This window comes from Mobula hypostoma, chromosome 3 (genome assembly GCF_963921235.1).
Source record: "Mobula hypostoma chromosome 3, sMobHyp1.1, whole genome shotgun sequence".
Lineage (NCBI taxonomy): Eukaryota > Metazoa > Chordata > Chondrichthyes > Myliobatiformes > Myliobatidae > Mobula > Mobula hypostoma.
Window position 1 is genome coordinate 66819253 of NC_086099.1, and position 16953 is coordinate 66836205.

Sequence of the window (16953 nt, forward strand, 5' to 3'; positions counted from 1 at the left end):
AATCAATCGATATATTTACAATTCTACTCAAATATAACTGAAATATTACATACACAACAGTTATGTAACTAAGTTATTGACCCAGAAGCCTATACTTATAATCTGGAGACATAGGTTCAAATATTGGCATCTCAGCTTGGAAGTTTTCCAATAAACCTGAAATCAAAATGTAATGGGGCCTAACAAACTACCAGACTCCTGTTAAAAAAAACACCTGATTAACAGATGTCCTTTACAGAAGGAAAACTGCTGACCTTATCCAGTCCAGCTTCCTTATGACTCCAGCCTTACCACAATATTGTTTGCACTTAGCTGTATCCTGAAACAGCTTAGCCAACTATTCAGTCAAAAGCAATTAGGAGATGAGCCATAAACACTGTTCTTGCCAAGAAAACCAACAATGCATGAGAAAGTATTTATTGTTTTAGTCTCCAGTGAGAGTTCTACCTTGATTATTACTGTAAAGGTTGTACCTGTGTGTGCAGGAGGTGATGCACATACTAAATTAAAGGAGTACTAGCCCATGGTCCCTCCAAGAGGACCACAACCTTGTTGTATGGTTTGGAGCTTTGCGTGCCTTAAAGACTTGAAGAGCTACGTTGGTTGGAATCAGGGCCTTATGCTATAGCTCTTGGTAGGGTAACCCATGCCAAACAGGTCAAAGGGCAGAGGCCAGACTAAGAGTGGTCCACTGGTCCTCCAGGTTCAGGGGTTCAGCTCAGGGCTAAAACCCCTGAATGGTCAAAAAACTATTGTTACGAAAATAGCAATAAAAAATCCTTCTGTCCAGACAAAGATGGAGAAACTCTATTGCTGCCCTAAACATCAATGGCTTAACGGTCAGCAAGTAATTAAGTCCATAGTTAGATATAGTTAATTTATCCATATATTTTAAGAAAAAGTACAAGTTAACAGGATGGAAAAAAGACTCAACCAGTCCAAATAAAAGTATTTCTCATAGATTTCATATGGTTTCCTTTATTTGTCCTTTAACAGTTCCATTAAACATTTCAGTGTTGTATATTACTTGTGATTTGTAGTCTCTACCCAGCTTTTTTACTACACATACACTCCCAATGCCCTGTTCATGCCTCTCAACAAAAGGAATGAACAACAATGTTTGCACCTAATGTTTGAAAGTTTTTGTGAATGAAGGTGAAGCAGGCTGGAGGCAAAATGTAACCCACTTTGTCCCAAAATACAAATCAAGTTTAATTTTCGGAATAGGCAACTCACAATTTAGTACCTAATGATTTTTTTTTTTATTTATTTTGCTCTTCCAGCAAAAGCAGAGTGGCAATTGGGATTTTAATTTCCATTGCAATTAATTAGTGTGCTGAAATTAAGATCAGAAAAGGCAGGTTCCTATGGACACATTTACTGTCGAGCCATGACAAATGCCATTAGAATGTTATTTTCCATGATGATGGGAGTTTGACTTCACACAGAGCCTGCAATGCTGTAATCCATTTTCATTGCAAGAGGTACACTTAAGGCATTTAAAGGAATCAGTGAAGCAATTTCGAAACACGGACATCTTGCTCCCATGGCACACTGAACACGGAACAAATGCAAAACCTCCACAAGCTGAACACTCCAGTGGGTGCTGGACTTTCTAAAAGAAAAAGAGGCAAATACATTCTTTTAGTATCGTGCCTTTGCTTTGAAAATGTCTAAAAAGAATTTAGGCACATAGCTTCACTCAGAAAAGAAGCGACTAAAATTACCATCAGAGAACAACTTCAACACTAGAAGATCTCAAGAGTATTATTCAAATTTATCCTTGACTCAAACAAAATACCAAATAAACATTGCTATTGTCTGGAGCTGCAGGGATGATTGTAATTAGAATATGGGAAATGGTGATATGTTTCTTCAAGGTGGGTGTTATAAAGGAAATGAATTCATGGCATGAAGGTGTGCTTGGCAACAACTAGAGGCTCTTATTACAGTCTCTCTGCAGTTTTATCTCTAATTATATAATAAATATAAGGAGCAGCACATTATCCATCAAGTCCAAGTGTCCAGCTAGTTGTATCAATAAACAATTCACCTGTAGATGGATGAGCTAATATCAGTCCCAACTGATTGATCATATTCAATTTTATTCTTAACAATTCAAGAAAAAAAATCTTTTGTTTAGCATAGATGTATAATAAGGAGGACATTTGGCCCATTGATTCCATGCCTTATACTGGTCCCACTTCCCCACCCACCTTCACACTGTGACTTTTACTTTCAAATACATACCCAGTTTCCTTCTGAGTATAGCTAACATGATAAAATATCCTACAATATCAAGCAAGAAAATGGTCAAACTTCAGGCTAAAGAATGTAATAATAGCGTAATTTACCAAAGCTTGCTTCAGGATTTAGTTCATAGGAACTGTATAAGAAAGAGAAGGAGATGGTGATGTGCAGGGCGAGAACGTCAGAGGGTTTAGATTGCTGAAGGGATGGTTGCTGGTGGCAAAACAGAGGAAGCTGAGGCGCACGGCAGTGCAGAAGTGAAGGAACAAGGAAGTCTAAGAGGGTTGTAATGCTGCAGGATGTTACAGAGAAAAGGAGGAGTGAGATCATCTCATTCTCACAAAAAATTCTTGAGGCAAGAGTGATGAGCCATAGGGAAAAGTTTAAAGATGCAATTGTAAAATCTCTCTTTATTTTCCTTAAGGATGAATTCAAAAACTCTGAGATATCACTCCCCCATCTTACATTTGCATTATTTAATACTAACTGCAGTCCAATTGCATAATTCCCATTCTTCAAGGAACATAGTAAATGTCATGTTCTGTATGATAAACACACTCAAGGCATGTGTGGAGCCAGAGTAGACCAGCAGTGCTGAACAAGAATTTGCCTGAGTTGTCTCAATAATTCTCTGTTTAGTAAACTTAAATTAGACCGTTGGCGAAAAAGCCCTGTGCTCTACCATTCCTTGGCTTTTCAATTTCCTGCTGCTTTTAGATAAAGCAAAGGATTCTCAGCCCGTAAAGTCACTCTGTTTTATACTTCGAAAATATTGTCTGACAGCTCTCTAGCAACAGTTGTTTTCTTCAGAATTTCTTATCTTATCACAGTATGCCTTTTTGCCTAATTACAAACGCTTGTATATTATGGATGAAGAAATCTCCTTTTTATTCGCTGGTGGTTTCACTTAAGGTAACTGACTACCTTAGCATTTATTTAATCCCAAAGGAAATTTAAATCATCATTCAGGCTACATTTCAAAACTAAATACTTTCTAATATTCTAAAAATAGTCACTGCATTATTCCTACATGTAATGCACAATTAAATGCTTGGCTAAATTTTCAATTAACTTAATGCATAATTTACCGATCTTTTCCTAAGTAAAGGAAAATTGTTACCTATTTTGGGGTTTTTTTTTCTTTTCTTCTATTGATATATATATAAAATTTAGTATACTATTATGTTATCTTGGTTTCTTATGTTTAAATTACATTGTTTGTAGTATTTTTTTTGGTATTGACACCTTCTGTAATTTTATTATATTTTAACAGTGTATTAGTGCCTATATGGCTTACCTTTTTGTATACTTATTCAATAAAAAGATTTAAAAAGAAAAAAAAAGAAAGAAAGAGAGATTTGCAAATTTTAGGGATTCCAATTTCACTGCCTCTGAATGTATGAATGTACAGCACGAGTTGAAGGTGACAGGGAGGAGATCTCAGAGGGAATTATTTCAAAAGAGTGATTGGAATGTGGAAGGGCCTGAGGAAGTGGCAGAGGCAGGAACTTTCAAAACAGTTAAGTTTTACAGAAGTTTTAGAATTGGAAAGGCATAAAAGGCAATTGTCCTAATGTAGGTAAATGAGTGGTATAAATGGGTGCTATAGATGTTCATGATGGGACAAAGGGCCTTTTCTGTGCTCTAGCAATCAAAACTTTTGATTTAAATTGCCCAGCCACAGTAATACCTTGAATCATGGAGTCATAGTAATGTACAGCTTAGGAATGAGACATTTTGACCCAGCTTGTTCATGCCTATCAACGTTTATCCCATTTCTCCAAATTAGGCCTCAACTCTCTATGCCTCTCCTAACCAATTACCCTCCTAAACACCTTTAATGAGCTGTATCTGTATCTGTCTCCACTACCTCCTCGGGCAACTCGTTTCTTCGCCCTCTTTGTTAAAACATAACCCTCAAATCTCCTTTATATTGCTCCTCTCTCATCTTAAATCTGTGTCCAATGGTTCTAGATTCCACTGTCCTAAGAGAATGATTCCTACCACCTATCCTATCTATGCCACTGTCAGAAATGCTAGAAAAGGCAGCAAGTACCATGCACTATAGCCAATACTCAAAGGCATTTTGTTGTTAGCTTGTGTATTGCCCAGTGCAATTCTCTCTCTCTCTCTTTCCCTCTCTCCCTCTCTCCCTCTCTCATTTATACACAGCCATTCTATATACACACACTGCAGTCAAAAATAAGCAAATCAAAGCCTTGCAGATGCTGACTCTCATGCATTTTGAATTTTAAAGCTTTTTGCAGTTGGATTCGGTATTAGTCTTTGAGGAAGTTGTAAGTTTACTTGCCAGCATTTTGTACTGACAACCTTATGTTGTATGCAAGTGGTTATTATATTAAGCCCCTGTAAGCATGATTCACTGTGAAATTCCCTGACTACGGTAAAGCTGCTAAACGCGCCTTCTGGTGTTTAGCAAAGTCTAAGTATAGCTCTGCTATGTTCAGTAAACACACGACTTTAATTTCAATTCCTGATTTGTGTTCATTCTCTGAAACTACTTTCATGAGCAGCTGTTGTCACCTCATTTTGCAGATTTCTAAAATCAAGTTAAATATGGACCAGCAATGACCACCCAACAACTGCAGTATCCTTGGTTTTAGAATCCTTGGGTGCATGCCCCTGTGCATTAATTTGGCATTATCTGCCTCACATACTCTGATTAAATATGTAATGATATACCCTGTTGGTCCTTAATGTGAAAAGGTCAATTGGCACAGAGAGTCCTCATTGCATCAAACAGGAGTGTATGAAGTTGTGAAAGTTACAGCTGTGTTTATGATTTCCAGGCATGCCTAAGTGATTTATAAATTCAGTCTCATTCAGAATCTCTGAATCTAGCTGTTGCGGGAAGCTCTCACACCCATTAGGGAGGAGTGAGAACCAACTGGCAGCACTGGAGGGAGAGGAGAACTTTAAGCACATTAGGCAGAAATGGAGAGAGCATTTGCAAAGACTAATGCCCATTGTACCCAGTTTCAGTGCTCCAAGAGTGTTAATGAGCAAGCTCATCTAATTTATCTAATTTAGTGCGTGCAGTCACATATTTACCTCCATTCCAACACTCATAGTTATACTGTATGTCAAACCCTTCACTCACTTACAGGTGCTCACCCACGGTAGCAATGCCCATAAACACCGAAACTCCCTCACTAACATTCTTCCCTCTGTTTTGGAGAGGTTGCAGTGGTAGACTGTTGGGGTGGGGGTGTTGGGGCAGCTGGTGTTAAGTGGGAGATGCTAGCATGCCCAAATCTCGTGGGAGAATGTTGTTATCCTGGGCTCAGCCATGTGTATCCCTGTAAACCGCTCAAATCCCACTTCCCACTCATTCCACAGTCCCATACAGTTGTACAAGTGTGACCCTCGTCTCTGTCCTCCACCCTTTAATATGAATGGGCCTCTGCCATTTCATGTGCAAGGTATTCTGACAGAGCTGCAATGGCAGAGTAGATGTTATTTCCCTGCAACGGCACTCACATCCACCGGATTAGCTCTTGGCACTTTGCAGACAGGAGAGGGCAGGATCTCTGAGGGGCTGGCTGTTTTAATTATGTGATGCAAGATTAATTAGTGCAATATAACATCCTGTATCTGTGCTGTATTTTCTGTATTCTATGATCTATTTCCATGTGGTGAGTCCTCAGACACGAGGGCACTCTGGACAGTCCAGAAAGAAAGTGAAAGCTTGTGTTAGCAGCTTACATGCTGGATAAGAAATCAGGCTACTTGCTCCCTCAAGCCTGCCCTGCCATTTAATATGATCAGGATTTATTCCGCTTCCCCACATTAAAATCCCTCCACAGTGACTGTGATGAGGAAATGGGAAGCCACAAGTGGACAGGAAACTTTCCTTGTGAGACTGCTGTGTGATCTGAGTCCACTTTACCAGATTTAAAGCTCCTGTGCAGCAGCTGCCTTGGTCCAGGTAGAAGCTCCACTGATGTGGCAGCAAGTGTTCAGTTTGTGACCACCCACTTGAAGACAGCACACAGTGCAAACATCAGGACAATGTTGGCTGCAGTGAAAGCTCAGATTGCTTCACAAGGGTAGCAAAGCAGTAGCCTGCTTAGTGTACACCTTAATCCCATCAGTTTATAGTAATTAATTCACATTAATTTTGGTCAACAAAAATCATTGCTATATTATTGACTTCCAGAGGCCCTTTGTCCACTCCCCATTCTACCTTTTTAACGATTATCCCTGCCTTCCACTTTCATATTCTCTCTCATGCCCAAGCTCTATCTTTGATCTACAACCTATCAAAATGATTTTTTTCTTATCTACCAGTCCAGCTCTGAACTTCTATATCCTGCAATGGGTGTCCAAAATTCTGCCCTTCCCACAACTGTTATCCACCATAGATCAACTCCAAAATTGCCCTTTCAATTTGACCACCTGTTGTTCAGAAAAAAGGAAGAAGATTGACATTGGCCATAAAATCATGTCCCAGGCATTCTCACATTCCTTGGGTATTATCATATTCAGCTACACTGGGTCTGGGTAGTCATAATTATATGAAAGTTTATTCAAATTAATGGTCAATGGATCACAGTGCACATTTTAATCTCTAAATGGTTTTAAGGTCTCAAATCATGTCAGATAATGGAAAAACCAAAAAAGCATATTATGTTAATTTTATTTAGAAGCATCAAGAGAAAAGAAACAATCAGTTAGAAAGTGTGCAGTATAGAGGGAGTTAAATAATATTGTCTGCATAATAAATGGGGCCAAAAAACAAAAATAAGAATAGATGTTAAGGCCATCAGAGTCCAATAAGCAATCTACAGATTACAAACTGCAGTTCAGTACTAAACTCTGAGATTGTATTAAGCAGGAAACAATACAAGCATATTAACAAATATAAGAGTTGTCTAAACCTAAAGCACGCTATTTTCGTTTAAAAATATATTTACCTCAATCTTTGTTAAGAGATCTTGCAGCTCTCCTGATTCATTCATTGACAATATTTTCTCTGCACCCTGTTAGCAAATAAATGCACAGTAGCTCTGAGAAGCTTTACATCAAATCCCCAAAATTCATGAGTATCTATCATTTTTAATTGAACTAACTTAGTTTCATTTTGCACTGTACACATCAGCAGGCTGATAATTATAGCTCATTTGTTTTAAGAATATAGACAAAAGAGTTTAAAATTCTTAGTGTACATTTGTTTGCCAATATACTCCCCTTGTGCTTCCTCCCTCCTTTCTTCCCCGGAAGTCAATGATTCCCACTAAGGTTATGACGATATTTGGCCTCACCCTATTAGTACAAGCCAAGCCAGCGCATGTCAACACTTTGTTTAACTGCAGGAGAGCCACTGTTAAGCTCAGTGCAGTCTTCACTTCTCCGTTTTCGGCAGGGCAGCATTCACCGTTGTGTGAAATATGCTTCTTGTTGCCTCACTAACTCTGGGCTGCAGAAGTCAGGTGTCATATTTCTACTGATTCAGACAGAAAAAGGATCAAGATAAAGAAAAGCAGAATTGCAGCAGATGTTTATTTGAATAGCTTGCTAGTACTCTAGGGATCCCTTCAGTTTGTTTTTCCTTTCATTATTCTGATAACTTTTTTGCAGTACTGTGATATATACACGAATTGCTGATTTATCTGCAATAATAGTTCTATCACACATGAGTTACATCATTATTACAGCTGGTTACATGCAGATGTTAGTGTAGTAGGTGCAAATTCTTTTATGCTGGGCCATCTAGTTATATTGCATGGTTAAGTACAACATACCTACGCTGCAAGATGTTGTGTAATCAATTCTGCAAACAGACATTTTTACTTGTTTCAGAACATAAATTCAGAGATAAATTATTTTTATCTCCATTCTTTAAAAGTAACTTAAGAACAAATACAAGCATAAAATAATGGCAAACACACAAACCAAGAAATTGTCCACACCTTCATCTTTTCCTTCATCACAGTGATCAAATATTTCAGTTTATTATTTCCTGCAGTCTGATTTAATTACAGTTGGCTGACAACTGTATTGCAAATAGCTTTTACAAATCGTGCGCAGGTGGTCCTGAATGTCTTCCTCCGAATCTCCTTCCCTGTATGAGAATGCCCAGCTGCTGATTAGCACCTTCTCACTGACGAACAGTGAGGGGGAGTTCTCAGAAAATGAAGCACATTCCATCAACAGTAATATTGAATAGAGCCAATATCTGATTTAACTATTCCACATTAGTCCTGATGTAATATCTTTCTCTAATTTCCTTTTGATTTTCTACTGCTCCAGCACAGCTCCATTTGCATCAAAGTTGCACAGAATGTAATCTTTACAACGTGTACAGTACCTTTTAATTCTAGTTGAATGTAATATTTGACATACTGATTTTATAGAATCATTCAAAATCATTCTAAATGTTTACAATGTGATATAAATGGCTTCAACGCTTACAGCTGAGAAAGATTATGAAGAATCCTTCACAGGTTTGGCTTCCCTCAGAAATGTAGTTCCATTCGACTACATGTATTGCGGAAACTGTATTGCCAAAACTATTAGAGTTATATAGACAGATGGAATGGAAGCTGACTCCTTGGCTATCATCAAACCCCCATTTACACTAAACCTACACTAATTCTCTCATTCTTCATCTCTCCTCCCTAATTCCACCTCTCATCTACAGTGGGGCAATTTACAAAAGCCGGTAAACCTACCAACTCAAATATCTTTGGGATGTAGGAGGAAACTGAAGGACCTGAAGTAAAATGCCAGAAGATGGCGAGACACGGCAATGCTTTGTGGGCAACAAATAGAACTGTTAACAATTCTACTAAATCCCATTGGCTGGAGTTTAGGAGGATGATGGTGCCAAATGGCAACTCCTTTTCTTGCATCTTCAGAAACAGCTCAATTTCTATCGTTGATTTCTTTTTTTCCCTTTCAAGGTTCTTTTGAAGACCCTAACCTGGAGTTACATGTTGACTTCGGTTCTTTGCGGAAATGGGACCTGCTCTCAGGGCCTCACGACTGGCCGCTTTTCAATATGCCAGGGATGCGGCCTGGAAGACTAGCGTGCCTTCAGGGTGCCAGATTTTTGTGGTTCTGGAGGCAGGCAGATTCGAGGCCAGTGCCGCTGCCCTATATGTCATAGAAACATAGAAACATAGAAAATAGGTGCAGCAGTAGGCCATTCAGCCCTTCGAGCCTGCACCGCCATTCAGTATGATCATGGCTGATCATCCAACTCAGAACCCCGCCCCAGACTTCCCTCCATACCCCCGATCCCTTTAGCCACAAAGGCCATATCTAACTCCCTCTTAAATATAGCCAATGAACTGGCCTCAACTGTTTCCTGTGGCAGAGAATTCCACAGATTCACTACTCTCTGTGTGAAGAAGTTTTTCCTAATCTCGGTCCTAAAAAGCTTTCCCTTTATCCTCAAACCGTGACCCCTCGTTCTGGACTTCCCCAACATCGGGAACAATCTTCCTGCATCTAGCCTGTCCAATCCCTTTAGGATTTTATACGTTTCAATAAGATCCCCCCTCAATCTTCTATTTTCCAATGAGTATAAGCCTAGTCGATCCAGTCTTTCATCATATGAAAGTCCTGCCATCCCAGGAATCAATCCGGTGAACCTTCTTTGTACTCCCTCTATGGCAAGAATAGGGGACCAAAACTGCACACAATCCTCCAGGTGTGGTCTCACCAAGGCCTTGTACAACTGCAGTAGTACCTCCCTGCTCCTGTACTTGAATCCTCTTGCTATGAATGCCAGCATACCACTCGCCTTTTTCACCGCCTGCTGTACCTGCATGCCCACTTTCAATGACTGGTGTATCATGACACCCAGGTCTCATTGCACCTCCCCTTTTCCTAATTGGCCACCATTCAGATAATAATCTGTTTTCCTGTTTTTGCCACCAAAGTGGATAACCTCACATTTATCCACATTAAATTGCATCTGCCTTGAATTTGCCCACTCACCTAACCTATCCAAGTCACCCTGCATCCTCTTAGCATCCTCTTCACAGCTAATACTGCCGCCCAGCTTCGTGTCATCCGCAAACTTGGAGATGCTGCATTTAATTCCCTCATCTAAGTCATTAATATATATTGTAAACAACTGGGGTCCCAGCACTGAGCCTTGCGGTACCCCACTAGTCACTGCCTGCCATTCTGAAAAGGTCCCGTTTATTCCCACTCTTTGCTTCCTGTCTGCTAACCAATTCTCTATCCACATCAATACCTTACCCCCAATACCGTGTGCTTTAAGTTTGCACACTAATCTCCTGTGTGGGACCTTGTCAAAAGCCTTTTGAAAATCCAAATATACCACATCCACTGGTTCTCCCCTATCCACTCTACTAGTTACATCTTCAAAAAATTCTATGAGATTCGTCAGACATGATTTTCCTTTCACAAATCCATGCTGACTTTGTCCGATGATTTCACCGCTTTCCAAATATGCTGTTATCACATCTTTGATAACTGACTCTAGCATTTTCCCCACCACCTATGTTAGGCTAACCGGTCTATAATTCCCCGGTTTCTCTCTCCCTCCTTTTTTAAAAAGTGGGGTTACATTAGCCACCCTCCAATCCTCAGGAACTAGTCCAGAATCTAAAGAGTTTTGAAAAATTATCACTAATGGATCCACTATTTCTTGGGCTACTTCCTTAAGCACTCTGCGATGCAGACCATCTGGCCCTGGGGATTTATCTGCCTTTAATCCTTTCAATTTATCTAACACCACTTCCCTACTAACATGTATTTCCCTCAGTTCCTCCATCTCACTGGACCCTTTGTCCCCTACTATTTCCGGAAAATTATTTATGTCCTCCTTAGTGAAGACAGAACCAAAGTAGTTATTCAATTGGTCTGCCATGTCCTTGCTCCCAATAATCAATTCACCTGTTTCTGTCTGTAGGGGACCCACATTTGTCTTAACCAATCTTTTTCTTTTCACATATCTATAAAAGCGTTTACAGCCAGTTTTTATGTTCCCTACCAGTTTTCTCTCATAATCTTTTATCCCCCTTCCTAATTAAGCCCTTTGTCCTCCTCTGCTGGACTCTGAATTTCTCCCAGTCCTCAGGTGAGCCACTTTTTCTGGCTAACTTGTATGCTTCTTCATTGGAATTGATACTATCCCTAATTTCCCTTGTCAGCCACAGGTGCACTACCTTCCTTGATTTATTCTTTTGCCAAACTAGGATGAACAATTGTTGTAGATCATCCATGCGATCTTTAAATGCTTGCCATTGCATATCCACCGTCAACCCTTTAAGTGTCATTTCCCAGTCTATCTTAGCTAATTCACGTCTCATACCTTCAAAGTTACCCTTCTTTAAGTTCAGAACCTTTCTTTCTGAATTAACTATGTCACTCTCCATCCTAATGAAGAATTCCACCATATTATGGTCACTCTTACCCAAGGGGCCTCTCACAACAGGATTGCTAATTAACTGTTCCTCATTGCTCACTACCCAGTCTAGAATAGCCTGCTCTCTAGTTGGTTCCTCGACATGTTGGTTCAAAAAACCATTCCGCATACATTCCAAGAAATCCTCTTCCTCAGAGCCCTTACCAACTTGGTTCACCCAATCTATATGTAGATTGAAGTCACCCATTATAATTGCTGTTCCTTTATTGTACACCTTTCTAATTTCCTGTTTAATACCATCCCCAACCTCACTACTACTGTTAGGTGGCCTGTACACAATTCCCACCAGCGTTTTCTACCCCTTAGTGTTATGCAGCTCTACCCATATCGATTCCATATCCTCCCGGCTAATGTCCTTCCTTTCTATTGCATTAATCTCCTCTCTAACCAGCAATGCTACCCCACCTCCTTTTCTTTCATGTCTATCCCTCCTGAATATTGAATATTCCTGAATGTTGAGCTCCCATCCTTGGTCACCCTGGAGCCATGTCTCTGTGATCCCAACTATATCATATTCATTAATAACAATCTGCACTTTTAATTCATCCACCTTGTTATGAATGCTCCTTGCATTGACACACAAAGCCTTCAGGCTCGCTTTTACAACACTCTTAGCCCTTATACAATTATGTTGAAAAGTGGCCTTTTTTGATTTTTGCCTTGGATTTGCCAGCCTGCCACTTTTACTTTTCACCTTACTACTTTTTGCTTCTACCCTCGTTTTACACCCCTCTGTCTCTCTGCACTGGTTCCCATCCCCCTGTTGTGAACTAACCTCCTCTCTCCTAGTCTCTTTAATTTGATTCCCACCCCCCACCATTCTAATTTAAAATCACCTCAGTAGCCCTTGCAAATCTCCCTGACAGGATATTGGTCCCCCTAGGATTCAAATGTAACCCATCCTTTTTGTACAGGTCACACCTGCGCCAAAAGAGGTCCCAATGATCCAAAAACTTGAATCCCTGCCCCCTGCTCCAATTCCTCCCTGTCGTGGGAGTACACAGAAGATCGAAAGCAGTGAGCTTGCTGCTGGCTATGTGCTCAGAGACCTGAGTTCTTTGGGCATAGAGCTCAGAAGAAGCAACGCAACAGATTTTTAACACCATAAATCAGCGAGTTATTTTGTTATGTTTCCTCTCTCGCTGTGAAACAGGGACACCTCTTTTTCCCTTATTAGAGAGAGATAGAGCCTGTGGTATGTCAAATTACCGGGTGAACGAGTAGTCTTTGGGGTACTGCAAGTCTGTGTTTTTATTGATGCTTTGCTGTATGCTTGAGTGCTCGGTGGGAGACGCTGATGCTTTTTGCTGGTTGGGGAGGGGTTGTTGCTTTGCTGCTGCTTATGCATGGGAGGGGGGAGCTGGGGAGGCTTTGGGGTTCTAACATTTAACTGTCATTCATTCTTCAGGAGACTCCACACCCCGAAGGCTTTACGCACACAGGAGGCTTTCAGGACCAGACTCTGAGTGTGCCGCTTGGACTCCCTACCAAGCCTATTTCTCACCGCTTATGCATCAAAGCCATTGACTTGGGGTCTGAGATGGTCAGAACGTGCACACAGCCTGTGCACATGAACATTGGAGAGTACTATGGATCCATCCAATTCCTCCTCATCGACTCACCCAACACTTCCCCTGCCTTGGGTTACCCCTGGCTCTTCACTCATGACCCTCACTTTGCCTGGTCATCTGGTTCACTGCTGAGTTGTGGGCCTACCTGCCCATAAATCACCCCATAAATTCATGGGAATTAAAAGACCCTTGATCTCACCAAACTCTCACAGGAATACCACAACTTAGCCATCGCTTTAAATAAAAGGGAGGCCAGCATCCTTCTGCCTCACAGCCCACACGACTGTGCAATTGACCTCGTTTCAGGCACCACCACTCCCCAGAGTTGTCTTTTCTCCCTCTCCCCTCCTGAGTCACAAGCCATGAATGACTACATCTCCAAAGCACAACAGCATGGCTTCATTCAACACTCCAGCTCTGAGCCATGCAGAATTCTTCTTTGTCAAAAAGAATAATGGGAAGTCTCCATGCCTGCATTGACTACCATGGACTCAACAAGATCACCATGAAGAACTGCTACCCTCTCTCCTTGCTGGATAGTGCATTCTAAATACTCTGCGGGGCCCAGATCGTCATCAAACTAGCTCTACAAACTTCGTACAATCCAATCTGCATCAGCCACAGAGATGAATGGAAGATGGCATTTATAACGCCCACTGACCACTACAAATACTTGATGAAGCTATTTGGACATTCCTACAGTCCAGCCGTTTTCCAAGCCTTCATTAACAAAATCCTCCAAGATATGCTACACTGGTATGTGTTCATCTACCTCGATGACAAGGACTCCCAAGATGACATCCGTCACGTCCGTTCAGTCCTTCAGCATCTAAAAAACAACTGTACTGTTAGAAAAATGCCAGTTTCACACTCCAATCATTTCCTTCCTCAGTTATGTCCTTTCACCCCAAGGCCATGGAACCAGAGAAAGTGCATACCATCATTGAATGGCCCCGACCACTCTCCCTCAAACAGTCACAGTGCTTATTGGGCTTCTACAACTGCTACCACTGTTTCATCAGGAACTACAGCCAAATTACCATTCCTCTCACCTCGCTCACCATATCACCTACCTCATGAATAACTAGCTCTGGTACCACAGATCACGCTTTCGAGGAGCTCAATATATGACAATGCAAGTCAAAGGCTCCCTATCCCTTCCCAATGTACAACACTGCCCCCCCCCCCATCCAGCAATAGAAGTCCATAATGAGACCCTGAAAAGTATGGTCCATTTAACATATCTTGGGGATACAAAAGACTGCTGGGAGAAAAATTTTTAAAAATATCTGGAAGGATTCAGCAGATCAAGCAGCACCAGTGGAGACTCTGAAATAGACATATCTTGGGAGCCTCTTTTAATGGAAGGCAGGCATCAATCAGCGTGCCAGCACAGCCTTTCGCAGTTTGAAGAGAAGGACATCCAAAGATCAAGATTTAAAGCTTGGCACAAAAGTTATGGTCTCCCAGGCAGTAATAAGCCCAATCTTTAGAGAGGTAGACCACCAGCAAGTACCTCAAAGCATTGCACTCGTCCCTTCAATACAGGCCCTACAAGGCCTTTCATACCACAAGCAGAATAATCAAGTAAACCAAAATCCTCTCCCAAATGACTTCCTCAGCATCAAAACTCGGAATAATTTCATTCATTTACCCAACACCGGATTCCCAAAATAACCATCACTGCAAAAGGTTATCAGGAGGTCTGTAGAAATACTTTTAAGGACATTTACAAAGTTTCCTTAGGAAAAAGAACATCTTTCCTAACTCATGGCAATTCTTTGTCCATTATAATTCAGAATGGAGAATAGCCTTCGAAAAGCTCAAATCTCCTTCTAAGTAATATGCAGAAGCCTGGGCTTTATAACCCGAACAATGCAAACTACTCACTCCACTTCCCTGCTGCCACACTGCAGATCCCATCAGTGGCCTCCCCAGCCACCTCAGAATGCATGGAAATGGATGTGGACAAAACCTCCTTGAATAAGGAGAGTCAACATGTCTAATACTAAAGCGTATGCACTTAAGACGAGAGGGGGAAGGTTCAAAGGAGATGTGCGGGGCAAGATTTTCTTAAACATAGTAGCTGGTGCCTGGAATGCTGCTGCCAAAGGATGGGGGTTGGATTGTGGTTCTGGAAGTAAATACAATAGAGGCCCTTAGATGAGAACATGAATATGCAAAGTGGAGCAAAATGGATCTGTGCAGGCAAAAGGGATTAGGTGCCATTAGTTTAATTAATTTGGCACAACTCCATTTCTGAAGGGTCTGCTCTGTGCTGTACTATTCTAGGTCCTATAATCTACAGTACCTCTGATAAAGGTAACATCCCTACTCATCAAAACCCTCAGTCTGTCACTCCTCAAAATGGAAAAGTGAAAATCAACCTTAACATGGACAGACACGTAAGAGACTTTTAGATAGGCACATGATGAAAGACAAATGGAGGGCTCTGCAGGAGAGAAGTGTTAGATTGATTTTTAGATGAGGAAGTCAGCACAACTCCGTAGGTCAAAGGGTTGTAGAGTTCTATGTTCTATGCTAATAAGCTACTAATAAAGAGCCAGAAATCACAAAAAAATAATATAAGAACATAAGAAATAGGAGCAGGAGTTGGCCATCTGGCCTATCGAGCCTGCTCTGCCTTTCAGTAAGATCATGGCTGATCTGGCCATGGACTTATCTCTACCTACTGCCTTTTCCCAATAACCCTTTATTTCCCTACTATGCAAAAATCTATCCAACCTTGTCTTAAGTATATTTACTGAGGTAGCCTTCACTGCTTACTTGGCAAGAGAATTCCACAGGCTCACCATTCTCTGAGAAAAGCAGCTCCTCCTCAACTCAGTCCCAAAATCTACTCCTCCGAATCTTGAGGCTATGTCCCCTAGTTTTAGTTTCACCTACCAGTGGAACAACGTTCCTGCCTCTAGTTTATCTATCTCTTTCATAATTTTATATGTTTCTATAAGATCTCCTCTCATTCTTCTGAATTCCAACGAGAACAGTCCCAGCTGACTCAATCTCTCCTCATAGTCTAACCCCTTCATCTCTGGAATCAGTCTGGTGAACCTCCTTTGCACTGCCTCCAAAGCCAGTATGTCCTTCCTCAAGTATGAAGACCAGAACTGCATATAGTACTCCAGGTGCGGCCTCACCAGTACCCTGTACAGTTGCAGCATAACCTCTCTGCTCTTAAATTCAATCCCTCTAGCAATGAAGATCAAAATTCCATTTGCCTTCTTAATAGCCTGCTGCACCTGCAAACCAACCTTTCATGATTCATGGTTGAGTGAACTCTGCCTTTCTTCCTTGGAGCGATGGAGGATGAGAGGTGACCTCATAGAGGTGTATAAGTTGATGAGAGGTATTGATTGTGTGGATAGTCAGAGGCTTTTTCCAGGGCTGATGTAGCTAGCATGAGCAGGCATAGTTCTAAGGTGCTTGGAAGTAGGTACAAAGGAGATGTCAGGGGTAAGTTTTTTTACTCAGAGAGTGGTGAGTGTGTGGAATGGGCTGCCGGCAATGGTGGTGGAGGCAGATACGATAGGGTCTTTTAAGAGACTCCTGGACAGGTATATGGAGCTCAGAAAAATAGAGGGCTATGGGTAATCCTAGGTAATTTCTCAGGTAAGGATATCTTCAGCACAGCTTTGTGGGCCGAAAGGCCTGTATTGTGCAGTAGGTTTTCTATGTTTCTATGTT

General features: G+C 41.1%; 1 protein-coding gene across 1 annotated transcript in view; it reads right to left on the bottom strand.

Annotated features, from left to right (window-relative positions):
• Positions 1-868: 868 nt before the first annotated feature.
• grxcr1a (glutaredoxin and cysteine rich domain containing 1 a) overlaps positions 869-16953 on the bottom strand; it is a 58847-nt gene continuing 42762 nt past the window's right edge. The window contains exons 3-4 of the mRNA XM_063042136.1: positions 7188-7253; positions 869-1615 (exon numbers count right to left, since the gene is read on the bottom strand). Of these exons, the coding sequence (XP_062898206.1) occupies positions 1412-1615; positions 7188-7253 (270 nt within the window). The 3' untranslated portion in view covers positions 869-1411. The remainder of the gene's footprint in view (positions 1616-7187; positions 7254-16953) is intronic.